We start from the raw sequence: 27,618 nt of genomic DNA on the forward strand, positions 1-27,618 counted from the left end.
CCCTCCCTTCTCTTTCTTCTCTTCTTTCCATTCCATTCCTTTCCTTTAGTTCTTTCCTTCCCTTCCCTTTCTAATTTCTTTTTGTTTTTAGAAAAAGGCCCACCTACCAGTGCTCAGGAGCTACTTCTGATTCTGTGCTTTGGGATCAATCTCAGTGATGCTCATGGGACCATGGGGTGTCAGGGATCCAATTTGCAGAACACATGCTGAGCCCTTTGGGCTCTCTCTGGCCCTGGAGCATTTTTGTGGAAAAATCTTCAACTTTACTTAGTATGTTTCCTTTTCAGTTTCAGCTTATTTTGTTCCTAGAACATCTTGAGAATAACTAGTACAAGTGCTTCCTGCAGCCTTATTTTTATGCTTAATTACATGTTCTTTGTCAATTATACAAGTCCTTAAAACATCTGAGCTCATCATTTTTAGCCATTTCTGCAGCTTTGTTACTTCAAAAGTGTTGATGTTGTTATAAATGGTCTTAATGAATAAATCTACAAGAATGTTATATAATAGAGGCATTTCATTCCACAGTATCTTTTAACAGATTTGAAAAATGGGTGCTGGGCAACCTCCCCAGAAACTCTTGGATAATCTTCTTAGTTGTTGAATGCCAGGGTATGAGAGTCTTTGCAATGCTAGGAGATACCCAGATTGTGTCTGATAATGCTTTGGGGACCATGTCATGCCAGGAATTGACCTGGCTATGCAAAGTATGTGCCTTTCTCTCTGTACCTTCTGGGCTCCTAGCAAAGATTAAATTTAAATATATATAATGTTGCTTTTCCACTTTGTCATAGTTATACTCATTACTGTTGTGATGATAGGGTGGATGTGGTATACTGGGTGGCACACCTGAGCTGACACATGTACAACTTGTTATGACAGTGCCTTTGGGAAGCGAGCAGTGTTCAATATATGGATTGTGTTGGCACTAAATTCTCAACTTCACACCTGCAACATTGGAATTCTGTTGAGCCTCATCCTAAGGCCCTGTAAGCAGAGATTTTTCTAAAATACTTTCCAAACTCAACTGAAGGAAAGTCAACACTGATATATATAATAAAATTGTTGTATGGATGCAATAAAATGACTGAATCAGATGCCTTGAGAGTGTTAATAATAATAACCAGGGAGTTCTAATTCTCTAAGCAAAGACAAAGGTAAAATGTCCTCAGTTAAATTAGAAACTTGCAATTTAAGCCCCTTTCTAGTTAAACAGATAGTTATGCCACTTGCATTTTTTGTTCTGAAACCACATGCCTCCTGGGGGTGGAGGAAAGATCTGTGTGAATCAGTTTCTGAGTTTTCCATTTCAGCTAAGAACCAAATACTTGATGAATGAAGCCTGTTTGGCTCTGTTTACTTTATAATTTCCTTGGAAGTTATCTGTTTCTATAAATAATATTTTATTTAGTTTTTCTTCCAAAGTATTGCTCATTTGATTAACAGGTTTTCAACCAGAATTCTACTTGTCTCAACATGTTGATCAAAGACCAAACTATGCTTTGAAATCCTAGTGGGTATGTTATTCTTGAAAGTGAGATTTTAGTGAAAACTCAATTTATGTCTTTTCTTAGACTGAAGATAGAGACAGTTATTTCCCATATTTATTCTAATATGCAGATTATTTTGCTGTAGATATAATAACTCGGAATTATTTTTAATTTTTATTGAGACCAATGTGAATTACAAGTCTTTCACAGTTAAAGGTAAGGTACATAGTGAAAGTGAATTAGGGCAATTCTCACCACAAGTGATGACTTCCCTCTGTCACTGTTCCCAGCATATATCCCAAACCTCCACCCTTAGCCCCCAACTGCTAGTGTAATAGGTCCCTTTTGTGTATAGTATGTTGTGGTTTGGGTCTCTTGATTCTGTTGTCATTAGCTTTGAGTTTGGTATTTAAGTCTGATCATTTTTTATTTCCACTCAATGCTCATGAGACTCCTTTGCCCTGGAACCTTCCACTTTTTTTTTTTTCAGTTTGTAGGAAGGCATAGAAATATGAGGCAGAGCAAGATGATTCATGTTCTATGGTTGTGATTGAAATAAAAAAAGAAAGTGGAAGGGAGCCCCTGTCTAGAAGTTATAAATATGAATTGAAAAAAAAAAGAAGAGGCTGGTATAGCAAGTTTTTTGGTTTTTATTTGTTTGTTTGCATAGGCATATCGAGTATTGGGGAAATTAGAAAGAAAATTCCCTTGGCCTATGAGATGCAGGATGTCTCCACCACTGAAGCATACTGTCATGAGCCTGACTACAGGCTCTGGACCTGTTCATTGTCGAACCCCAAAGTCTTTCTTTGTGATACCTGGAAATGTTCTGTTCGGTTGTGGTTATCAAAGTCAGTCCTCTGTAACTGGAGATCTTGAAAATTTTTTATCTATTTTTTATTATAGAATTCAATAATATTTTAGGTATATAGCAACACTGAATCAGGGGCATTCCCACCACCAGTGTTGTCCTTCCTCCACCCCTGTTCCCTTCTGTACCCCCCGGGCAACTAGTATAAGTTGACCCCTCTGTGTCTAGCTTGTTGTAGATTGGGTATTGATTCTATTGTCATTGGCTTTGGATTTGGTGTTTAAGACTAACCATTTTTTTTATTTCTACTTAATGTTCATACGACTATTTAGTCTTGGTACCCTCCATTATTTCCTCCCTCAATTTGTGAAGTGGAACAAGATGATTCAATTTATGTGGTTCTGTTTGAAGGAAAGAAGAAACAAAATAAAATGGGACAAAAATCAAACAAGCAAAAAATGGGAGGAGTCCTTTGAGGCTATAAATATCAATTTAAGAGAAGAAAGGGAAAAAGGAAGAAAAACATAACAATACAAAAAAAAAACACAAAACAACCTCGAAAAGCACCACAGCAATAAAAGACAACCACACACAATAACCATGGTCCTGAAATAAAAACAAAACAAAGCACCAAAAAAAAAAAATCCACAGGAAAAAAATTATTTGTGCTTCCTTTTTTTTTTCCATAGGCACAGTAAATATTGGGGAGATTAGAAAGAAATTTCCTTGGTCTAAGAGATACAGGATTTCTCTGCCCTTGAAGTATACTGTCATGGGAAAAACTACAGGCTTCTTACATGTTCTTTTACTCTCCCCTTGGTCCTTTTGTGGTGTCTGGAAACTTTCCGCTTCATTGTGGAGATAAAATCAGGCCTCCTAGCAAGAGATCTTGGTATTTGCACAGGTCAAAGGATGGAGACTAGGATGGAGTCTTTCTTTATGGTTCTAGAAGTTCTGTTCCATCACTGTTGTTTTAATCAGTCTTCTGTAGTTGTTGATCTTGGATTTTGCCCCAATCCTAGGACGAAGCATGGGATAGAGTCATTCATTATATCTCTAGAAGATCTTCTCGGTTGCAGTTGTCTCAGTCAGACCTCTGGAATTAGAGATCTTAGTTGTTATACAGATCATAAGCCAAGCCTAGACTAGAGTCTTTTTTATTAGACCCAGGATAAGTTCTGTCCAGTCGTGGTTGTCACAATCTTATGTAGATAGCAAACTTGGCTTTTGTACAAATCAAAGGATGGCATGTCTTCTGATTTCATCTTATTGTTAGGAGGTGAGGTAATAAGACAAAGTTGTTGCCATTTCCTAATTGTCAGGATGTCCTATCAAAACCGGTGCATGTTGATGTCAGAGCAGTATTAAAAATATCCCAGAGGGAGATTGGTTCCTGAAGCTGTTGTGGAAAACTGTGTCGGTTCTATGTCTCAGATCTAAAGTTCAGGGTTGGACGGTTGCTGTCTAATCATCTGGAATCTAAGTTGGGTCCATATGACATATGTTCAAGGTGGGAGGTGGCCTTGTATTGTAAAATGTCTGAGTTCTTATCCCTAGTAGATAAGAGCTTGTTTCTATACATAAAAGTTCCCCATGTTTAGTACGCCTTTGCAAGAAGAAATGGTGCTATATTATATTGTTGGTGCATTTGGGGGTGAGAGTGTCAGGCTCCATCATCTTTGTGTCCTGGTTTTGACCTGAGTTATTATCCCAGACAAGACTTTTTCTTGTAGGTTTTTGTGTCAAGCAGAACCAAAACAGGTGGAGTTAAGGAAGAAAAGAAAATGGAACAAGACATTTTATATATAAATAAAGGAAAATATAAATAAAAATAAGTTTAAAAAACTTTAGGGAATAAAGTGATGCAGGAGACTACCTTACATATGGGGTTAAACAGTTAAGAGGTTGTATTATATAGGTCTTAAATTTATAAAGGAAATATAGGCTTCCCCATTGTTTTTTTGAGATATTCTTGTGGGGGGTGGGATCCAGGGTACATTTTCATAACACACCCTGGTCTTGTTGAGATTGAGAAATGATTTGCGACAGAAAGGGCTCATGTAGAATTCTTGCATTGGGGATCTTTCTGGAGCTGGGTCCAGTATCAAACAACAGTCCACATTTTGGGGGGATGGTAGTGAAGAGGAGGACCACAGAGCATGAGTCAGCAGGGGTGTTGGTTGTAGTTTCTTGCCGGGGGACAAGATGTGGGGCTGAGTGGGTGTCCCTTCGCTTGGGAGCTGGGTGATGGCTTATTGGGGCAGGAGGTCGATCTTGATACCTAATGGGTTAAGAACTGAGGGTAAAAAGCATTAATAAGGTGGGATATCAGATTGGAAATGTGGGGTGAAGGGTTAGTAGGATTTCTGAAGGGGAGTAGGAGGGATAATATATAGGAGGGGCTATATATATTATCAGCATGGATTGTTTACAATTTAGGTTTGACTCTCATAGAGAAGTCCTTTCTCTATGTACTCATGACTACATAAAGACATACAATAGTTGTCTGTTCTTAAGATGTTGTTAGAGGTCTGACCCTAATAGGATGGGTCTGAGCTCTTAAGGACTGGTTGAATTTAGATAAATAATTAGCTTAGGTATAGCTTAAGAAAAAGAGGAAGGAAGAGCAAAAAATAAGAGAGGAGAACAGAAAAATAAGTAAATATAGTAAAAATAAGGTACAAAAAATTAATAAATCAACTAAGAGAGATTGGGTCGGTGTGTCAGAGTTGGGAGGTTTTCCCAGTTTCTAAGCATTTTATCAGTGATGGGGTTGGGCCTTCCTAAATGAAGGTTTCAGGGTTAGATAATGGCTGGAGAAGTTTAGGATACACATAGGTTTTGAGTCTCAAGTACTAAACAATGTGTTCATGAGGCCTACCTATGTAGGTAGCTACCCTATGCAGTACTGTCCACTGCATCTTATGTATCGAAATTCCTTTCCTAAAGAGAAACTGTCAGTGTGGGTTTTATTTGACATAGATTGAATTGATAAGGAGGAGGAAGAAAAGGTAGAAGAAGAAAGAGGAGAAAGAAAGAAGTAGTGAGAAGAGAGAAGAAAAGAGAAAAGAAATGTTAAATTGCCCAAACATGTTCGATGAGTAGGTCCTGTAATATGTCTGTGGTTCACAGTTGACTGTTTAAGTGATCTGAATGGTCATGTGCTTCAGGTCCTAATAAAGGCCATAAACCAGAGAAAAGGGGTATATTGAAGTATTTTATCAAGACATATTCATAATGCAAACTGAACATGGTATCTAGTATGACTGAGCACCAAGTTGTCAAATTAGGGTGTCCACCTTTGTATCCAAGAATCCCTGTGGACAGAGAAGCTGAGAGGTTATTTTAAATCTAGTAAGATTAAGGCATTAAAACACATTGTTAAGAAATGCTTCTGCTGGAGACTCTGACTTCCAGTTATATTCTTCATCTGTATCTGGGTATGTTTCCTAAGACATTATTATAGGTGTTTGTAGTAAAAGGTTGATTACATACCTGTTCCAAGCCACTGATTCTATTGTTGCTGGTTTGAGATCTTGGATTTTTTTACATATCCTAGAATGAAATCTATGGATAAAAATAACTTAGAATTTTATGAGTTTTGTTAAATAAAGTGAACAGTTTTCCTTGTGTATATTTTATTTAAATAGACTAAACTATTTTTCTACCAAGCCAGACAGTCATACTTAATTTACTTTGGTGCTTGCCTTTCCTGTGATCAACTCTGGATGCAACCACCATCACTTGTAGAGGAGTATTGTTGATGAGTAGTGAATATTGTAGTACCTGAGTGCAGTTTGGAGCAATCCCTAAATACCACTTGGGGTGGCCTCAAATCCTCCCACTTCTACTCCAATGAAATGAAAGAAATCCCCCAAAGTTGGTGCTGAGATAGGGAAACCTTCATTATCTTTTGAGAAGTTGGTTAATTGGGGGTATTGAAGCCAATGTTGAGATGAATAAAGACCCAGTAATGTGAGACTTCGATTAAAATCCCAATGTTGCCTTCAGTATCTCCCTTGGTTTCTCCTAAGCGCAAAGTTGTCTGATGCAGAGGTTGCTGAGGACAGACAAAAGCCTTAGACATGCATGTGTGTGAGAAGGGGATCTGCCACTTCCTTGTTTTCATTTAATCCCTTGTGTTCTCTTCCACATCCCACCCACTTTCTTTTGAGATGGTGCTGATGCAGCTTCATCCCAGAGCATCACCAGGGTCCTGCAGGACAAACTTCCCTGTTTCTTTTTGGCGTCTACCTCTTCTGGAACTCAGACTTCTGGCTTCACCTTTTTGATCTTTGCCTTTTCACCTACCATAAATATGTGCCTGATGTTTTCTCTTCTGAGGGAGAAATGGACTAGACAACTCTAGTGTCTAGTTGGTAATGGACTCAACAAATCATAGCTTATGCTAAAAGTAGCTCACAGTCTCGGTTGTCCTGTTTATGGGTTTGAAAATTATGGTCCTTCACACAGATCAAAAGAAAGCATCAATAGAATGATGAGGATGGCAGTAGTGATGACGGGACTGCTGGTGATAATGGTGATGATGGTGATGATGATAATGATAAGGATGGCTATGATGCTGATGGTAATGAGGCTGTGGAGGTAGTTACAATTTTACAGAAGTAAAATCTCATAAAGAGGTAAATAATTTGTACGAGGGGATCCAGCTAGCAAGGCAAAGCTAGCTGTGATTACAAGCCTGGCCAACTCAGGATCTCTGTAATTTAGAACCTCTACCAAAAATATTCTTTACTACTTGAGTGATCTCAGACTGAAGAAAACATTTTCCCATGAGAATTTCCTGTCCTGGAGTCCTTTTTCTTTTGAACTACTATTTTAAAAAATCAAGATGACTTTTATTTCCATGATGAATTTTGAATTATTTACCATCATTAATTAGTAAATTACTTAATTTTTCTCATCTTTAAAAATAGTACTAGAGGGGCCAGGAAGGTGGCGCTAGAGGTAAGGTGTCTGCCTTGCAAGTGCTAGCGTGGGACGGACCGTGGTTCGATCCCCTGGTGTCCCATATGGTCCCCCAAGCCAGGGGTGATTTCTGAGCGCATAGCCAGGAGTAACCCCTACGGGTGTGGCCCAAAAACCAAAAAAAAAAAAAAATAGTACTAGAGGCTCCCATAAATTCTTTGAGAAAAGCTTTAGGGTTTTCATGTACAAGAAATGAAGATTCATAAATTGAAGAGTGAGTTTGTGACCTCATGCCAAACAATGTGTAATTTTTACTATACTGATTCCCTAGATTCTAAGCTTTTAATTTGGCATCTAGAAATTCAAGTTAAAGCATCATTTATCTCTTCTTTCAGGTTTTTGCCATTTACTAACTATCATAAAAACAAGACGTACCTCCCAATGATTCACACTTCAAGCAACTATGGTCCTAACTTATATGGGTATCAGACATTCAGAGATAAAAATCCTGACAAATGGATCTGTAACAAGGTGAGTTTAAGTAACAGGATAGCTAAAATAAATGAAAACAGTCCTCCCTTTGAAAGGAAAAAAAAAAAGAGCAAATATGCATGCTCATTAAATTAAGAGCAAAACTTCCTGGTAACCAAATGCTAATAGTGATTGAGTGTGAAGATGTCACTGTGGTCTTGTGTCACACTAAATGCTCTGCTTTCATTTTTTGGCCTCTCAGCACTGTTTTCTACATTTTCACAGCTCAGCGACCCTATGATCAATGATATGGATTGTTAGCTTTGGCCAAGCCAGTATTTTCAGGCTTGGATCTGTTGTTGAGAAAGGGGCAGTTCACCTCACAGTCAGAGAAGCGAGTATTTGTTTGCCTTCTCTCTATCACTCTGTAGGTGGATAAATTGAAATAAAGGTACATAATATGACTAATAGATTAATATACATAGATATATAGATAGATACCATATATGTTAGTGACTTTCTCTTTTTGTTTTGGGGCCACATCTGTTCACCCAGGAATTACTCCTGGCTCTGTGTTTAGAAATTCCCCTGGCAGATTTGGAGGGAACATATGGGATTCCAGGGATCAAATTGGGGTCAGCCTTGTATATCTTGGGGCTCCAGCTCCAGGAAACCCATTTCTTACATGTTTTAACAGTAACATTTATTCCTTTGACAAAAATAACAAAACACCAATTCTAATATACAAGGTGTGATAGGGAAAGTGCTCATTCTCTCTTTAACCAAGTGTCCCCCTGAAAATTATGTACACCTTATTTGTAGCAAAATTAGACAAAATGAGATGAGTACTTTTTGGGAAAGGGATCAGAATAATAGCTTCATATATGAGCTCCAACCTATTGGCTCTATTGATGACCTGTCAATGGAACTTTTTTTTCTTTTGGTTTTTGGGTTACTCCTGGCTCTATGCTCAGAAATCACTCCTGGCAGGCTCAGGGGACCATATGAGATGTCAGGATTCGAACCACCATCCTTCTGCATGCAAGGCAAACACCTTACCTCCTTGCCATTTCTCCAGCCCCCTGTCAATGGAATTTATTCATTTAAACACAAAATTCTTTTGAAGGGCTTTAAGCCTCCATTGGCAAAAACCAACAAACAAAAAAACAAATGTTCACAGAATAAAAACAAGGGAAGATCTTTGATAAGAAGAGCATCTATCCTCACAAAATAAAGGAAGATATATATATGCCTTATTATGGTTCAGATAGTTCATCAGGTAAGAGGAAGAGGAAGATGTAAGTTGCTTAAGTATCTCATTTTTAAGATAAAGAAATATGTTAAACCTGTAATGAAAAGGAAATCATCCTTTAACAAAGAGAGATTAATTATTTTTGAAGGACTATCTATGGGGGGAGGGCATAAGCCACAATGGAAAGAAATGATTTGAATACTTCAGAAAGTATTCCTTTAGCTTTTGAAGCTAAATTATAACATTAGAAAAATTCACTGAGTAGTTCTATCTGGCCCAGATGGCAAATCTAAGTATTGGTAATAATATTGTTTTTATTGTATTTCTTTTTTTAATAGTTTTTATTGGAGCCAATGTGAATTATAAATCTTTTGCAGTTATGTTTAAGGTACATAGTACCAGTGAATTGGGGCAATTCCCACCACCCATGTTGACCACCTGCCGCCCCTGTTCCTGTAGCCTCCTGAACTGCTAATGTAACAGGTCCCTTTTGTGTATAGCTTGTTGTGGTTTGAGTCTCTTGATTCCATTGTCCTTAACTTTGGGTTGGATATTTAGGTCTGGTCATTTTTTAAATCATCTCAATCTTTGTGAGACTGGTTGCCCAGTATCTTCCACATTTTTTTTCTCTCAATTTATGCTGCAGAACAAGATGATTCAAGTTCTACAGTTCGGTTGATTAAAAAAAAAAAAAAAAAAAGAAGGAAAAAGGAAAAGAAAAAAAATAAATAAAAAAAATTGGGGAGGAGCCCCTATATAGAAACTGTGAATATAAATTTAAAAGAGAAGGGACAAAAAGAGAAAAAGGAAAAAAAACCAAACAGAACAAAACAAAACTAAATAAAAATTGTAACACAAACGAAAAAAGGGGTGGGGATTGGAGTGGTGATAATATTATTTTTAAATTTAAATTAAATTTAAATATTATTTTTAAATTCTGGGTTCTTGCTTTTAATTCATATTCAGCAATAAAATCTAAGCTAGATTCCGTTTTTTTTAAACTATTCTTTAATTTCATGTTTTGAATTTCATATTATGATTTACATCTCATTTTTCACTACTGTAAAGATGTCTTGTTTTATATTTTATTTTTTTAAACTACCTTATTTATGCACTGTGATTTACAAAGTTGTAATTGTTTCTGGCATTCAGTGTTCCAACACCAATCCCACCAACCAGTGTAACATTTCCTTCACTATTGTCCCCAATTCCATTCCTAAGCCTTCCCCTCAGGACACAAAATCATTTACTATATATTGTTTGTTTGTACTAAATTGTAGTGGAATTATCAAAAAAATCAGTAACAGAAAATTTGTGAAAATTGTATCTCACAAATGGGGTCATTAAATCATTGTCTTAAGGTTTACTGTGCTGTTTGTTGCCAGTTGAGAATTCTGTGGGTTTATGTGTATGTGTGTATGTATGTGTGTGTGTGTGTGTTGAGCTTAGATTGTTGTTATTCTACTTTCACTTCTAATTTGTGTGTTCCTACTAGAGTGCCAGTATTGAGGAATTTGGGGGTGTCATAAGGTCACATATGTGGCCTCATACTCTAGGAATTTCAGCATCTGTGGAGCTGGGCCAGTGATTTTACAAGGGCTGTGGGATGTGGGTATGGCTGCAGGGACTTCTGGAAGTACAGAGGGAGGGAGAGGCTGCCTGCTACCCCACACATACCTGAAGAACCCAAAGCTTTCAGCCCCCAAACTGGCATACCTAGAATTTTTGTCCTTGGGTATCTCTGCAGAAATTAGTGATGAAATTGCATGGCAGCATTTATTATAATTTTAATCCCCATCAATAGTCTGTGAAATTCAAGCAAGCATTCTCTGTCAAATAGAAATGATATACCTCAAACTCAATTTACCTGGGGGCCGCAGGAGGCAAAGTCGGAGTGAGGCAGGGCCGCATAAGGGATTTCGCTTACCGAATATTCGCAATAAAAAATCGCATTAGTAAGAAAAAAAATCGCATTAAACATTTGCATACCCCGAACAGAACTGCACGGGGTATGCGAATGTTTAATGCTATTTTTTTCTTACTAATGCGATTTTTATTGTGATTATTCGGTAAGCGAATAATCGCGAACACTGCGATATTTGAAGGCCAGCCACGGGCCACAAAATGTACGGAGGCCGCAAACAGCCCTCGGGCTGCGAGTTTGAGACCCCTGCCTTAGGATGAGAGGTTTCTTAAGATTAAAAAAGATGCCTACACACATGTTAAATATTTTCTCTGATCGCACATATCAACTAACATTAGATTTTTCATGTTGCTGCTCTGAAGAACACTATAAAAATATGAAAAAATGGGGCCGGAGAGATAGCATGGAGGTAAGGCGTTTGCCTTCCCTGCAGAAGGTCGATGGTTCGAATACCAGCATCCCAAATGGTCTCCCAAGCCTGCCAGGAGCAATTTTTTTTTTTTTTTTGGTTTTTGGGCCACACCCGTTTGACGCTCAGTGGTTACTCCTGGCTATGCGCTCAGAAATCGCCCCTGGCTTGGGGGGACCATATGGGACGCTGGGGGATCGAACTTCGGTCCGTCCTATGCTAGCGCTTGCAAGGCAGACACCTTACCTCTAGCGCCACCTTCCCAGCCCCTACCAGGAGCAATTTCTGAACATAGAGCCATGAGTAACTCCTGAGTGCTGCCGGGTGACCCAAAAACCAAAAAAAGAAAGAAAGAAAGAAAGAGAGAGAGAGAGAGAGGGAGGGAGGGAGGGAGGGAGGGAGGGAGGGAGGGAGGGAGGGAGGGAGGGAGGAAGGAAGGAAGGAAGGAAGGAAGGAAGGAAGGAAGAAAGAAAGAAAGAAAGAAAGAAAGAAAGAAAGAAAGAAAGAAAGAAAGAAAGAAAGAAAGAAAGAAAGAAAGAAAGAAAGAAAGAAAGAAAGAAAGAAAGAAAGAAAGAAAGAAAGAAAGAAAGAAAGAAAGAAAGAAAGAAGAGGGGAGGGGAGGGGTGGGGAGGGAAAAGGAAAGGAAAGGAAAGGAAAAAGGAAAGGAAAGGAGAAAGGAAAGGAGGAAGGAAGGGAGGGAGGGAGGGAGGAAGGAAGGAAAAGTCACTCAGAGCGAAGAATGTTGGTTTTATTCTCCTGAAATTATAAATGGTAATATTGAAAAAAATTGAAATTTCCTTCAAGTATGCAATTGATAGACTACATATCCTGAAAGTTTCTGAAATTCCTTTGTTCCAAGTTAAATTGTTAGATACTTACGTGTGTGTGTGTGTGTGTGTGTGTGTGTGTGCTTCTGGGCTACACCTGAAATATTCAGGAGTTACTCCTGGCTCTTCACTCAGGAATCACTCCTGGTGGTACATGGGGGACCATATGGGATGGTGGGAATCCATCCTGGTTGACTTTATACAAGGAAAGCACCCTGTATTATTTCTCTGGCCTTTCAGCCTGTGTGTTAAGTTAGTCTTTTAAAAATCAAGTAAATTATTTCTATGTATGAACTTTATAATGCTGATGGTGATATTTAAGATTAAAATATAATTTGAATTAAATAAAGATAATCTACTAGTTCATTAGGTACTCTTTAATCTCCTGGGGAAAAAAAGATCTAAGCAATAGGACAAAAAAATCATGCAACTGAACATGCTCTTCTACTTGTTAAAATGTTGGCATTTGTTCCTATCCATTGAAGCTGAAATGATCAGGTCTTGCTGAAATCAATTTTCATTGTGCATTTTAAACTACGTTTATTTGTTTACTATTATACTTTGTGACATGCTGGCGATTGGACCCACGGCCTTACATATATGGCTCTATCCTGAGCCACATCTTGACTCCAGACAGTGGATTGGAACAGCCCCTTTCAGTTTGGGAAAGGAGCCTTGCGAGAGTGCATGTCCCAGAGCCTGCCCTCTCTTGCTTTATTACAGGTGAATTATAGCAGCGGTTTGTTGTTCTTTGCCTGTGCATTTTGGTTTTAAACAGAATTTTATCAGCCACAAAGCATAAAAAAGCATCCAGCACGCCAAAGAATTAATTTAGAGAACCTAAGCATATTGCACAGAACATAAAGCTGACCTTTGCTGTCTGTGGCTTTTGGAATAGACTGGGATGGGGCACACATCACAGGCTTAATGTGGCACATCGCTGCTTACAGACACCTGGGTGGAACCTGGACTGCTTTGCCCGCTGCACCCAGGGCTGGAATGTGCTGCCACCAGCATCCTGATCATAATGAGCATATTCCGCTTAATGAGCATGATTGTGGTGGCCATAATTGCTATGCAAGTGTGCAGGACCATTACAGCCGAGCTGTGCAGCCCTGAAACCTGCCTCAGTGCTGGGTGATTTTACTTTTTATGCATTGATTGCGATAAAATATGCCTTTCTTTTAAGCCAGCCAGCTTGGTATCATTTTAAGAATCTTTGGGTCTGTGCTGATTGATGATTACATGCTTGCTGACAAACAGCCTCCCTACCTTGTTTGGTTTGTGTTGTTTCGTTTCATTAGTAAGTGTAAACAATTAAATAATTAGGAGTAATTGAGGGAAAATATTTTGCTTCTGAGGATGGTTTTCAATAATCAAATCTTCAGTTGGAATATTCTCGCTCTGATTCTTTTCCCTCCTCCCTTCTCTCCCTCTTGGCTCACCATCCTTTCTCTTCCTCTTTTTTTTTTTTTTTTTTATTTCTAACAGTGTTAGCATTTGCTGAAACTCTTCAATTTCCTCCTTCCCATTGTTGACAGTTTTTATATAGGTCAGTCATCTTCAGGAGAATTAGTTGATGGCATTTTTTTTTTAATTTGGGTGTATTTGCAATACCTCTCTATATATAAACTCACTGTGTATAAACTGTTTGTTTATACTTTCTATATATAACCTTTTAAAACTGGACAGAGCTAACATTATTTTGCTCTATTAATTGAAATCATTTCTGTCAACTATCTCTATAGAATAGTTATCACGTGTAATGTTAAGACATATACATTTACACTTCCTTTGCTTTCAAATCACTGTTTTCTTTCTGATAGATTCGTTACAGTGGGTAATAATTTTCAGTTGTGGTTTTTAAACAGTGGTTTCATGGAATTAGGATTTGAATGTTAACTTGTGAAGGAAGATCATGTGTGCACTGATGTAGCAAAAATGTTCAGTAGATTAGATCTTATTAGTCTATGATTATTAACCCAAGGGCTCAATTTGCATTTGAGTCTAAAATATCACATTTGAGTGATGAGAACACAGAAGGGAGTATAGTTTTATGAAGAAGCTTAGAGACCTTTAAAAAAACACTTTTATTTTGTGGCTGTAATAAAGCCTGAGATTGAGAAATGTTCCCTTAGAGTATTCATATATTTAAAGGGAGAGGTTCTCAAGAGACTCTGGCCAGCATTTCCATCTGAGATCTGGGGTTGACACCCCAGGTAATATGCCAGTCCCAGACAGACACCATGATCTGCATCTAGGTGGTATCTTTGCTTGACAGTAAAGAGTACTATTCTTCCTGAAAGTTCTGAGTTCCCATGCATATTGGTCTTTCTGTGATTTCTCCACAGTCCTTCTCTAAAAGTGCATCATAGGCCTATCTTTGCTACTTTATTGCTAACTTAGAATAGCAAGAGGCCCAGACTTCATCACCTAACATATCTGCACTCTCTCTGCTTCGATGCTTGACCTTTTTTTTTTTTAAATATAAAGGCTTGATTTACTTTGTCATTATCCTTTTATTCTTCCCATCTATTTTTTGTCATGTTTATGTTGAAAACTGGGTTCACAGGCCCAGAGGGGTTCAGGCTTCAGGGTATGTTTTGTTTAATTTGTTTCTGTGGTCTCTAGGAATGCCTTGATATGACTAGGCAAATGAGAAGTTTACCAGACTCAAGAGTCTCAGGAAAATCAGTGATATAATTAGCAAGGAAACCTTAGACCTTAGCTGGAGAGAGGCTGACTTCCGTGTTAGGAATCACTGAGGCAGTGGAGGAGCTCCAGTCATGGCAGGACATTTGATTGAGGGGAAGATGAAGCTAAGTTTGTAACTTGTGGGCTTGCAGGAGGCCTCCCAAGAAACCTCCTACCCAGAATTGGTACATTCTAGCTCTTTCATATACATATTAGCCAGAATGAAGGTGAACTTTTGAAGTCAAATCCAAGTTGAGTTGGGAGGTGATGTCTATAGTTTTATATGTCAGCTTGACTAATCTAAACCACCATTATTTAACCCATCACAGATCTAGTAACACACTGAAGGTAGTTTGCAAATGTGGTAGATATATATATATATATATATATATATATATATATATATATATATATAATCAGTTGATATAAACATCACTGTGGTAAACTATATCTGAGCAATCCCTTTATATATTGTGCTTATGGGACCAATATAAAGAAATACACATCCTACAGCCAGTATTACCCTTCATTCATATGAGAAGTAGGAAATAAGGAAAAGAGACATATAGCATTGACTTTTTTTATTCAAATAAAAAGGCTATTACAGAATCAAACAGTTGTGTGAACAATGAGTAGAAATAAAAAAGGATCAGATTTAAACACCATACCCAAAGTCAACGCCAACAGAATCAATAGCCAATCTTCAACAAGCTATACACGGAGGGGACCAGTTACCCTAGCTGACCGGGGGCAAAAGAGGGGGATGCTGGGAACTGGGGTGGAGGGAGAATAACACTGGTGGTGGGATACCCCTGTTTCAATGCCACTATGTACCATAAATATTACTGTGAAAGATTTGTAATTACATTGGTCATAATAAAAAGTATTTATAAAAATGGCTATTATATACAACCCATACACATCTTCAGCAAAATGAATTTTTTGTGGCAGATTCCTATATGGGACACTTCACACCAGTGAAAAAAGGAATGAAACGCTGCCATATGTATGTCTCGTCTAACAAATTTGGGTTTTGTTTTTGTCACACTGAGTGATACTCAGGGTTTACTCCTGTATCTACACTCAGGGATGACTCCTGACAGGGTTTGGAGGACCTTATGGGATACTGGGGAATTGAACCTGGATAACCATGTGCAATGCAAGTCCATTTTATGCTATCACTCTGGTTTTGTGTCTAGTAAGTGTTTTAAATACACTATGCAATGATGGAGCAATTTCTCTGCATGTATGAAGCCCTGGGTTCAAGCCCTAACTCTGGAAAAGAAATAAAAAAGACCTGGTATCGGACTTGATTTACACACAAAATGAATTTACACAAAATGCCAAAGATATGCAAAGTGATCTATTGTTTTGAATAAAACCACAATAACAACAACAAAACAACAACAAAAGTATATATAGTAAACTCCAGGATATGGAAATCTCTAGTTTGGAAAGAAAAAATGAGATTATCAAGAAGCAAGAGTTAGAGAGATAGTATAAAAGGGGAATGTGTTAGTCTTGTGAAGCAAAAAGGTCTGGAAGCAAATGCTGACACAGAAAATAATACATGATGATTAAGGGGATAAAATGGGTTCAGGTACTTTTCACAAACCTTCCATCCTAAGAAGCAGGTAGCTCAGTTGTGGAAAAATCAAAATCACAGTTTCTCAGTTTTCCCTAAGATCCAAGGTCTTTACTGGGAAGCACAAGATCATACCTTAGGGTGGAGAACAGATAGGGTAAGAGACCAATCCAAAGGATGCTTCAACAGAAAGGTTCTTCTGTCCAATGATTGACAAGCACAAATAAAAAGAGTTATACTGTTTAGGTTGAAAACCCTCTTATACCAACATATCTCCCTTCTCAATTTTATGTAAAGGGCAGAGAAATGATGTAAAGCAAATTAATTCATGTCCCAAGGTTATAGGATAAAAGGTGGATGCCTTTATCTAAAAGATAAAAGGAGTGGCAGTTTTTTGCATAGGTGCAGCAAAAGTTGGAGAAAATAGAAAAAATATTAAAAATAGGGTATACTTACTCAAGGAGCATTCTGCCATAAGATCATCTACAGGTTCTGGGCATACTAATTTGTCTAACCCCAAAGTCTTTCTTCATGGTCCCAGATAAGATTCTCCTTAAATACTGTCATAGTCGGGCTGCAGTGATAAGAGATCTTAGTGTCTGCACAGATCCTATGTCAAAATCAGGGTGTCATGAAGCATCTCCTGGTATTATTTCACCATCAGATAGTGAGGCATGGAAATCTGCCTTGAAAGCAATTCGTTGCTGATTTCCAATTTGTTGTCAGGGTGGCATATCAGCCCACGGTGGGGAAAGTAGATACCAAGGCATTTCTAAGGCCTGTCATTGTAGAAAGTCCATTCCTGATTTAGGAGCAGAAAACCAGATCCAAATAGGGGACCCAAGATTTAGTACCAACAGTCTTGCATGCAACTCTCCCAGCCAACCCTGGATTGATCTGGCACTGCATATGGTCCCCTGAGTACACTTAGGTGTGATTTCTGAGCACTGAGACCAGAATAACCCCAAAGCATGCCTGGGTTTGGCCCAGACCCTTCCCCAAAATAATAATGATAAAGATTTATACACAAGAGATTTGGGAAATGGCTCAAAAGATGGAAAACATGCTTTGTCCGCAGAAACCCCAAGTTCAGTCATGGTATCCTGAGCACCAGGACAGGCCATAGTGGACCCTAAGAAATCCTGTGACATTTTGTTAAGACAATAGAGCCCACAGAAATTATCTTCCCTCAGTGGTGGGAATGGGAAATTGAAGGGGTGTTAGGGATTCCCAGACAATGAGGATGAAAGCAGACATTCTGGTGGAGCCAGAATGTTGTATGCACAAAACCCTATCAAATTAATAGCATTGCAAATCATGGTGCATCAAACAAGGTGTTTAAATAGGAAGGAAAAACAAGTTTTCAAAATAATAATGTTGGGCCGGAGAGATAGCATGGAGGTAAGGTGTTTGCCTTTCATGCAGGAGGTCATCGGTTCGAATCCCGGCGTCCCATATGGTCCCCCGTGCCTGCCAGGAGCAATTTCTGAGTCTGGAGCCAGGAATAACCCCTGAGCACTGCCGGGTGTGACCCAAAAACCAAAAAAAAAATAATAATAATAATAATAATGTTATTTTTCTAAACCAGGGGAAGGTCAGTGGGTCATTATACATAAATAATGTTTCATATTTTGCACAGGTATGACATATAATTGTTTTAAAATTACATCATAATGTAAACTATTATTGTGCATGTGAGAACAGTTAATATAAAAAGTTTTTTTTTTTTTTTGGTGTTTGGGCCACACCTGGTGACACTCAGGGGTTACTCCTAGCTATGCACTCAGAAATTGCTCCTGGCTTTGGGGGACCATATGAGACACTGGGGATCGAACCCAGGTCTGTCCTGGGTCAGCTGTGTGCAAGGCAAATGCCCTACCGCTGTGCTATTGCTCTGGCCCCAATAAAAGAAGATTTTAATTCAGTTTCACATGCTTTACAAAATATTTTTCAGAGTATTCCTAAACATATTTTATCCTAGATACATTCTCTACACAGTTATTTAAATAAATATTCATAATCATTCCTGAAAAAAAGTGCAAGAAGCTCTACTATTGGACAGATTAAAAAATTGCTAACATTTGGAACTTCTGTTTGGTGTATAGGTACATTGATAATTGCTTTTTTAACTGTGAATTAATGTGTATTTTACTTTAAGTGTATATTTAAGGTTATAAACTATTAAGGAAATATTTAACTCTCCTGCCTGATTAAAAGTTAACCAAGTGATTAAATAATGTAAAAGCACAAAAGTAGTGAAATTATTTTACAGTGCTGGCTGTTGGAGACAAATGTTGACCTTACCTTCTATTAAATCTATTCCAAGAGCTATTTGCAAAGAGTTTGCTCACAACAATTGGAATATTTAATAAAAACCTCATTTTCTTCCTCTGTAATTCCTCAGTTGGAAATGTGGTCCCTTGGTGATGATCTGGCGCTTTGAAGAATAAATGGAGTTTAAGGAGAAAATTAGATGTACTTATTATGCTGTCTAACTAGCACTGCATTGTCATTTGTCTGTTGTATTATAAATGTCTTGCTTTCCCTACCTTCTTCATTTAATCATGTAACTCGCCACTGAGCAACATCAGAGGGAAAAAAATGTTGCTGTTTTACACTTTTTAACTATTTTTCTTTGCTTCTCCCAGTGAGAGCTCACACTTTTTTGGTCCAAAGCAGAGGTTTCACTTACAATAAGGGAACTGCCTTCATATGAATCTCTACCAGTCAGTCACTTGTGCTACAGTCAGTCACTTGTGCCAAATGCTGCTCCTTTTCTCCCTGTCCCTCCCCCCTAAAAGTCTTCTCCTGGCTACACCCTATCCCAGGGAAGGTATCTATGCTGAACTAGCTTAGGATTTAAAAACTGAACTCTGATGAAAAATTCTATCCTAGTCCAAAAGTAAATGTTTTTATGATAAATGTCTTGCTCATGTTTATGCCATTTTCCTTTTATATTTTCGGTTATATATATTGGGTGGAGGAAAAGAGGAGTCACCTGGCAGTGCTCAGGAGACATTCCTGGTTCTTTGCTCAGGAGTGACCCTTGGCACAGTTCAGTTACATGTGGTTCTGGGGATAGAAAATGGGTCAGCTGCATGCAAAGGAAGCACTTTTTCTATAGCCCCTGTATATTATTCTTCAGTATGTTTTTAGTACCAATCTAATTCTTTACCATGAAAAAAGTGAATTGGCTGCCTGTCCATTCAAACTTAGTAGTTTCTCAAACTAACGTCATATAACAGGATGACGTACATTGCAGCAGTAATGAAGAGGAAATAGCATAGACCAAATATTTTTCCCTTTATTTTTATATAATATGTACCATTTTAATAATATTTTTTATTCTTTTTACTAAAATACTCATTGGAAATTCATTCTCACTCTGAAACCCTATACGTTTACTAAAGATAAAAATATTTAATTAAAAAGTGTTATTTAAAAATAACTTAAATGAGAATTGAAGCTATTCCTTTTTGTAACTGAAACTTTGCTTAGTTTCTTTCCATGATTTTTGAGATGCTGTTTATTGTTTTCCTAATTGAATTCAGATATCATCTGTCATTTTAGTTTTGACACTTAATATTCATAAGTAATGGCCAAAGGATGAAAGCAATCTAATCTGCAAATGTTAATATACTTCCTAGTTTTCATAACATAATTAAGAAGAACAAAATGGTATAAGTACAATGTATACTTAGATTTGAATTTTTTCTATTTCCATAATGCCCCCTAAATTTCAAAGTATAGCAAAAAATTCTAAATATATTCAAGATAGAAGAGTGACAGAATATATTAACTATTTCCATGGTATATACTTTCAGTTTTTATTCCAAAATAGTCTAGGTAAAATTTTCTGTGCTTTAAGTTTCTAACCCTCATCTTACTGAGAAATAATGGACATAAATGCTGACAATAAAAAAGGATCTGCAAGTGCATGAATTTGTCAGATTGGGAGATTTTCAGGAATCAAATGTTAAGTATTTGACACTTTAGGGAAAAAGTTATCCCCGAGAATAACTACTACATTAATAAGAAGTTATGTCTTAGAAGCATTAAAATAATCAAGGGCAGCTTTGCAGATTGATTTTTGATGGCATACTACCAAAAAATGAAGTTTACTTTCTAGAAAACGACTTTCTACTACAGGGCACAATCTAGCATGTAATACTACCTCCATAAAGTTCAAAGCAAAGAAAGACACTTCTTTTCACATATTGCTTGTCATTGGATATGTATATTTTAATTAGGGGAAGTAAACAAAGCACATTCAGCATTATTGTAGATTATGACTTTGTGGTGAGATTGGGGAGGGAGAAACCACCATACTTGGCTTTCTGGACTACAGTTGAGAAATTACTGTTAAAGTCGATTCACTGAGGGCTTGCCTTCCCTGGAGGTGAGCTTACACACCCAGAAAGGGGAAGCTACTGAACTCTGCTGGAACTCAGATGCCAGCACCCCTGTCTGCCTGTCTTCTCTGCTGTGCTCCATTTTCGGCCTGATTTCAACCTGTGTGTGGCTTATCTGAGGACGGTTCGCCTTCCCTGGAGCCTTCCCTGGAAATGAGTTTACAAGCCCAGAAAGGGTGGAGCCAGAGGAGCACAGCTGCTCCCCTTTGCTTCCTGGTCATGCACATCATTTAGCCAATGAATGCAACCACAACACATAGAAAAACCCACAATACAAGTGTGACAATGGGGAAACAACGCAGGCCAGCGCCAGACATATAGAATGAGGATGGCAACTCTGATGACTTGAACATGACCAACCAACTAGTGAGTCTCTCAGATAAGGAGTTTAGAGTCGCAATATGGAAGATGTTCAAAGAACTCAAAGAAAGTATAGAAGAGAATGCTAATAAGAATCAAGAGAATATGAAGATAGAAATCAGAAAACTCCAAACTGAAATTTCAGGTCAAATAACAGGTCTGAAAAACTCAGTAGATGAATTAAAGAAAAACATGGTTGAGATTTCCCACGGGTTAACAGCAGCTGAGGATAGAATTAGTACACTGTAAGATGAGATGAATAACAATTCCATACAGCAGAAGAAATTGGAAAAAAGCCTTAAAGCTAATGATCAAACAATGGAAAAATTACTCAAAGAATGGAAACAGATGAAAATAGAAGTCTATGATAAGCTCAACAGAAACAACTTAAGAATTATTGGAGTTCCAGAGACCCAGGAAGAAAATCTCCAGGAAGAATCAATGGTCAAGAACATCATTAAAGAGAAACTACCAGAGCTAATGAATACATGCAATCAAATCCTGCATGCCTGAAGAGTACCAACTAAAAGAGACCCCAGAAAAAACACCCCAAGACACATCCTAGTCACAATGATGAATCCCACAGATAGAGACAGAATTCTGAAAGCAACAAGATTGAAAAGAGAAATTACATTCAAGGGAACATCCTTGAGATTTAGTGCAGACCTGTCACCGGAAACACTCAAAGCCAGAAGGCAATGGTGGGACATAGTGACAAAACTCAATAAAATAAATGTTTCACCTAGAATACTGCACTCAGCAAAACTCACTTTTAGGTTTGAAGGCACAATATATGGTTTCACAGACAAACAACAGCTCAGAAACTTTACAGACTCAAAACCATTCTTAAAAGAAAAACTAAACGGCCTACTGTAAGACAAGACTGACCAACAGACACACCAAACTTTGATATAAAGATGGCACTAACACCCAGAACAGTTCTTTCTCTCAATGTCAATGGACTAAATGCACCAGTTAAGAGACACAGAGTGGCTAAATGGATTAAAAAAACTCAATCCAACCTTCTGCCTACAAGAAATGCACCTGAATAGTCAGAACAAACATAGACTCAAAATAAAAGGCTGGAGGAAAATCATCCAAGCAAACAACACCCATAAAAAAGCTGGAGTGGCCATACTAATATCAGATGATGCAAACTTTATACTCAGGAAAGTTGTAAGGGACAAAGATGGATATTTTATATTAATCAAGGGGTACGTACAGCAGGAAGAAATCACTCTCCTAAACATATATGCACCAAAAGAGGGGCCAGCAAAATATTTAATAAAATTGTTGACAAATCTGAAAAATAATATCAATAACAACACAATAATTGTGGGAGACCTCAACACAGCATTGTCAACACTTGACAGGTCAACCAGACTGAAACCCAACAAGAATATACTAGACCTGAAAAGAGAAATGGAAGAAAGAGGCCTAGTAGATATATACAGGACACTCCACCCCTAGAAGCCTGGATACATATTCTTCTCTAATGTACATGGGACATTCTCCAGGATAGACTACATGCTAGCACATAAAAAGTTGATTCACTGACCTGTCTGGGACTCAAGGTCTGTCTACCTTTACCACCAGACTGAAATCTTACTACACTCCACTCTAAACATGCAGCAAACATAACAAAAACTTTCTCCTGTGTGAAGAGACAAAATAATAGATGACTCATCTCATTCTGAAACTTACTACTTACCAGTACTGTTCTGGCCATGCTGGTTTTCTCTTTGGAAGAATAGTTGACCAAGAGACAAAGATCCCATCATAGCATATGTTAACATGGCTACAGGTAGCATTCTACACTAGACCACCCGGCCATTCATACTTCAATATGGGTTCCTTCCATTGGAAATTGTTTTAAGTACTTTATTTTCTTTACTTATGTGAGAAGCTTTATCTAAATATGAACCTGCAAAATAGATTTTATATTTAATTTTGGAGATATCTGACTTTTCCAGAAAGCCTTTTTTTGGCCCACTCCCAAGAGTTTCATACGACAGGACAGGAGACAGACACACACAGGCAGCACTCACAATTTTTCACAGTCGGGCCCCACTGGGCAGGCGTAGTTTCGTAGATTTTCCCATCCTGACATCACAAACAGGGGACCTGGCTTCTGCAAACTACTGCTTATAGCTGGTTTTCATGTTATGTAGCAGTTCCTTGGCGTTCCTGCCCTAGAATGAGCTTCTGGGAGAGGGAGTTTTCTGGAGCCTCTTTTCGGCCCACTCCCAAGAATTTCATATGACAGGACAGGAGACAGACACACACAGGCAGCACTCACAATTTTTCACAGTCGGGCCCCACTGGACAGGCGTAGTATCATAGATTTTCCCAACCTGACGTCACAAACAGGGGACCTGGCTTCTGGGATTCCAAAGCATTTGCATTTAATAGAACCTATGAAAAATATCTGTAAGAAAACTCAAGCCAGCATTTGTCTTTGATGTGGAAGTTTTGCTTTCTAAAACTTTTTCACTCAAAGTAGTGGTTTTGGAAATATCAGGTTATCTATCTTTAGACACAGTAACATTTAATGTTCCTCATTAAAGAAATTAGTCAAATGATTTTCTTTAATTTTTGAAAATTAATTACTTTATTTAAACACTGGTTACAAGTTTGTTCATATTACAGTTTTTTTTGGGGGGGTTGGTTTTTTTTGTTTGTTTGTTTTTGGGTCACACCTGGCAGTGCTCAGGGGTTACTCCTGGCTAAATGCTCAGAAATTGCTCCTGGCATACTCAGGGGACCATATGGGATGCCGAAATTCGAACCACCAACCTTCTGTATGGTAGGCAAATGCCTTACCTCCATGCTATCTCTTTGGCCCCTAGTGTTTATTCTTCACACAAATGTGTTCATGGTTGGGTTCTAGTCATACAATGTGTAACACCTTCACTTGTATACATTTTCTCCCACCAGTGTCTATTTCCCTCCACCCTCCCACCACCTGCCTCTTGAGTAGATATTTTAGACACATTTTCTTTTCTTTTTTTCTTTTGTTTTTTGTTTGTTTGTTTGTTTGTTTTGGGCTACACTGGTGATGCTCAGGGGTTACTTCTGGCTATGTGCTCAGAAATTGCTCTTGCCTTGGGGGACCATATCGGGTGCTGAGGGAATCAAACCTCGGTCTATCCTAGGTCAGCCGTGTGTAATGCAAATGCCCTACCCCAGCGCCACTGCTCCAGCCCCTAAAGACACATTTTTTTAAAAAGAATAAATAAGGTGAATTTTAGTTTTAAAAATAATGATCAGTTTAAACTTAAATAACTAATAAAGGCAAGTCAGTTAAAAACTGGGACTTTGGAGGAAATGGAATGACAATTCCATTCCAATGACAATTCCAATGACAAAAGGATACACTTCATTCAGCTTTGCTTTGGGCCAAACTATTGGTGGGGGGGATAAAGATCTTTTCTTTTCTAAGGAAACTAAATGGGAGTTCCCTTCCTGTCAACCCTTTTAATTAGATTTCATGAATTTATACTGTGGTACATCAGAGTTATGTTCATAATCTAGACATAGAAAATGCCTTATTTATAGACATAGGTAAAATGAACATAGCTTTATGGGTTTTCCAAAGCATCTGTGGTCTTGGAAGATCGAATAAACATTGTTGAAAGCTGTCAGTCTCTCTTCAGCTGGAAAAACATACTCAACTTCTCACTGCTATCATGAAAGGGAGAATCTATAGCTTGACATTAAGCAAACTTCTCCAGCTCTTGAAGGCTGCTTGAAAATTCTGATAGAAGTAAATAGGTGTGAGTCTTGGACCCAGAAAACAGGAAGAAAAAAATCAATCAAAAATATTCTGGATATTAAAACCGACTTTGTGCTCCAGTGTGAAGCTGCTTGATTGAGTAGCGCCGTGTCAACCCTATCTTGCATCTAATGCCAGGAGTAATGCACATGGACAGAGTGACAATCGGAGCACAGCCTCCCATCAGCAATAATTAATCTTTTTGTTAACAGAGGCTCAGAAAGCCTCTCATCAACCTCTTCTGAAGTCGGAGGGACCCTGTTTTTTTGATGTTTGCCTCCGAAGGAAAATTGTCCCCACCAGTTCTAACAAATTGAAACACCAGGCTAATTATGGCAGCTAATGAAGTGTGCGGGATGGTCACAGCTTGTCGGGAAACTGTTCCTTCAGCTTGGATTAGAGTTTCATCAATCACTTTTTTAAACTGATCCAGAATTGCTTCTGCCCGGTGCTTGGCATTTTTAATGCTGTTTCTGTAATTGGTTTTTTCCCTAAAGCTTAGACTGTTTTTTGAAATATTACAGTCTCAGGACAGGACTTGCAAACTCGAGTTTATAAAAAAAAATTTTTTAAAGGAATTTATTATTATTGATATCAGCTGATCAAATGGAAGAAAACTACTAAAAGGACCACCAAAATAAAATTTGATAGGCTGTTTCAATCCTAATGGAAACAATAAAGCATTCAAGGCATTATTTTTCCTAAAATATGCAAATATATATGTATTTGTGTATATATGTGTGTGTGTGTGTGTGTGTGTGTGTGTGTGTGTGTGTGTGTGTGTGTGTGTGTGTTATGTAACATAGAATATTCTAGTTGGAGTTTAGAAAGTCAAATTCCAGCAAGGCTTTATGAAATAGATGCTAGGTGTTAGTTTATTCTTAGGGAAGCAGAGCTCTTCATTTTTCATAAACATTGTTTTATAAGCTTTTTTTTGCATCAAGCCACACATTTTGAAGCATTAAGGCCAAAGCTCTGTACATTTGCAGTTAAATCACTATGAAAGAACTCAAGTTCAACCCAGAAAGCCTTGTTTAAAAGTTATTTTTGATTTGGGGTTTTCTTTTTCTTTTCTCTATTTTACTTTTTTGTTCTTTTTCATTTATTTTTTTCTTCCTTTTTTTAAAAAAATCTTATCTACAAAAGGGCACCAGGCATTTTGCAATCTGAATGCATTTGTAAACAACTCAATCTCCTCTTTAATGTCTGAGCTCATCAGTAGCCACTGCCTAGTCCCTGCAGGACCTATCCCCTCTATTAAATGGGCAGGAGATGCTACTTACATGGGTTCTGTCTTTTAAAATGGTCAAGAACAGGGGTCAGAGCCATAATACAGAGGTTAGGACATTTACCTGAGATGTGGGCAACCCCCAATACGCTACATAGGGTCCCCCAACTCTCCAGGAGTGATTCCTGAGCAACAGAGCCAAGGAGTAACCCCTGAGCACCACCCGATGTGGTCCAAAACCCACAAAAAATAAAAATAAAATAGACTTATCAGAAAAGTCTATGGATGTTTCTCTCTTGCTGTTTACTTTGGAGGCAGAAGAGCCAAGTTTCTCTCCATCTCAATACTTTCACTTTTATTGATCATTATCTCAGAGCTCAAATTATTCCTAGTAAACCAACATATATTTTGTGCATTAAATATTTTATTTTATTTTATTAAATATTTTACTCTTTTGGACTAAATTAGCAAATTAGCACTATAATTCACTCTTCCCAATTTTTTGAGATTAAAGTTTTAGAGATCGAAAAGATAATAGTATCAGTGGGCATTTTGCTTACACACAGCTAACCCAGCTTCAATCTTTAGCATCTAATATGGACTCAACCCTGCTAAAAATGATTCTTGAGTACTGAGCCAGGAGCACTTCAGAGCAGCTCCAGGTGTGATCCAACATCAAAAACAAACAAAATTTAAGAAAAACTTAAGTGGCTTATTTCCGAATTTTGAACTCTTTTTTTTGTTTTGTTTTTGTTTTTGGGGGGTTTTGAGTTTTGGGCCACACCCGGCGGTGCTCAGGAGTTACTCCTGGCTGTCTGCTCAGAAATAGCTCCTGGCAGTACGGGGGACCATATGGGACACTGGGATTAGAACCAACCACCTTTGGTCCTGAATCGGCTGCCTGCAAGGCAAACACCGCTGTGCTATCTCTCCGGGCCCCGAATTTTGAACTCTTAGCCATTTCAACTAGCTGTCTCTGTGTGTGTATATTTTTAAAATTATATAATTCATTTATACAGAGAAATTATCTGGGTTTTCTATTTACAGTATTTTTTCATTGTTCTTTTCCATTGATCAAATATATTTCACATAACAGGCAACTGACTTGAGTCATTTTTTCCCTCATCTTATGAACACATCCACTAAATTTATCTAATATGGTAAACTTCAATACATTTCACTCTTTCTTTCCAAACCCAATATTTGCAGGTATCAAAAACCAAGGCAAATAAAGCTCACTTCCTCTCAACCCTTCAACAACTTACCTCACACCCTCAAGTTGAACTTTTCCTTTTTATTTCTTCATCTTGGCTCAACCAGACATTTATACTTGGGACCAAACTACTCTCCTTTCCCTTCATTTTAAAGTAAACATTATCAACATATTTTTTCATTTCAACATTTTCCTATTATTTACCAGCTTCTATGGTTTTAACGATTCTTTTAAGATC

The 27,618-nt window shown here is 37.9% G+C and overlaps 1 protein-coding gene across 1 annotated transcript in view; it reads left to right on the plus strand.

The window, feature by feature from the left end:
- SPATA17 (spermatogenesis associated 17) overlaps positions 1-27,618 on the plus strand; it is a 134,183-nt gene that overhangs the window by 92,593 nt on the left and 13,972 nt on the right. Inside the window, exon 9 of the mRNA XM_049769538.1 lies at positions 7,626-7,761. Coding sequence (XP_049625495.1) covers positions 7,626-7,761 — 136 coding nt within the window. The remainder of the gene's footprint in view (positions 1-7,625; positions 7,762-27,618) is intronic.

This window comes from Suncus etruscus, chromosome 3, assembly GCF_024139225.1.
Source record: "Suncus etruscus isolate mSunEtr1 chromosome 3, mSunEtr1.pri.cur, whole genome shotgun sequence".
NCBI lineage: Eukaryota > Metazoa > Chordata > Mammalia > Eulipotyphla > Soricidae > Suncus > Suncus etruscus.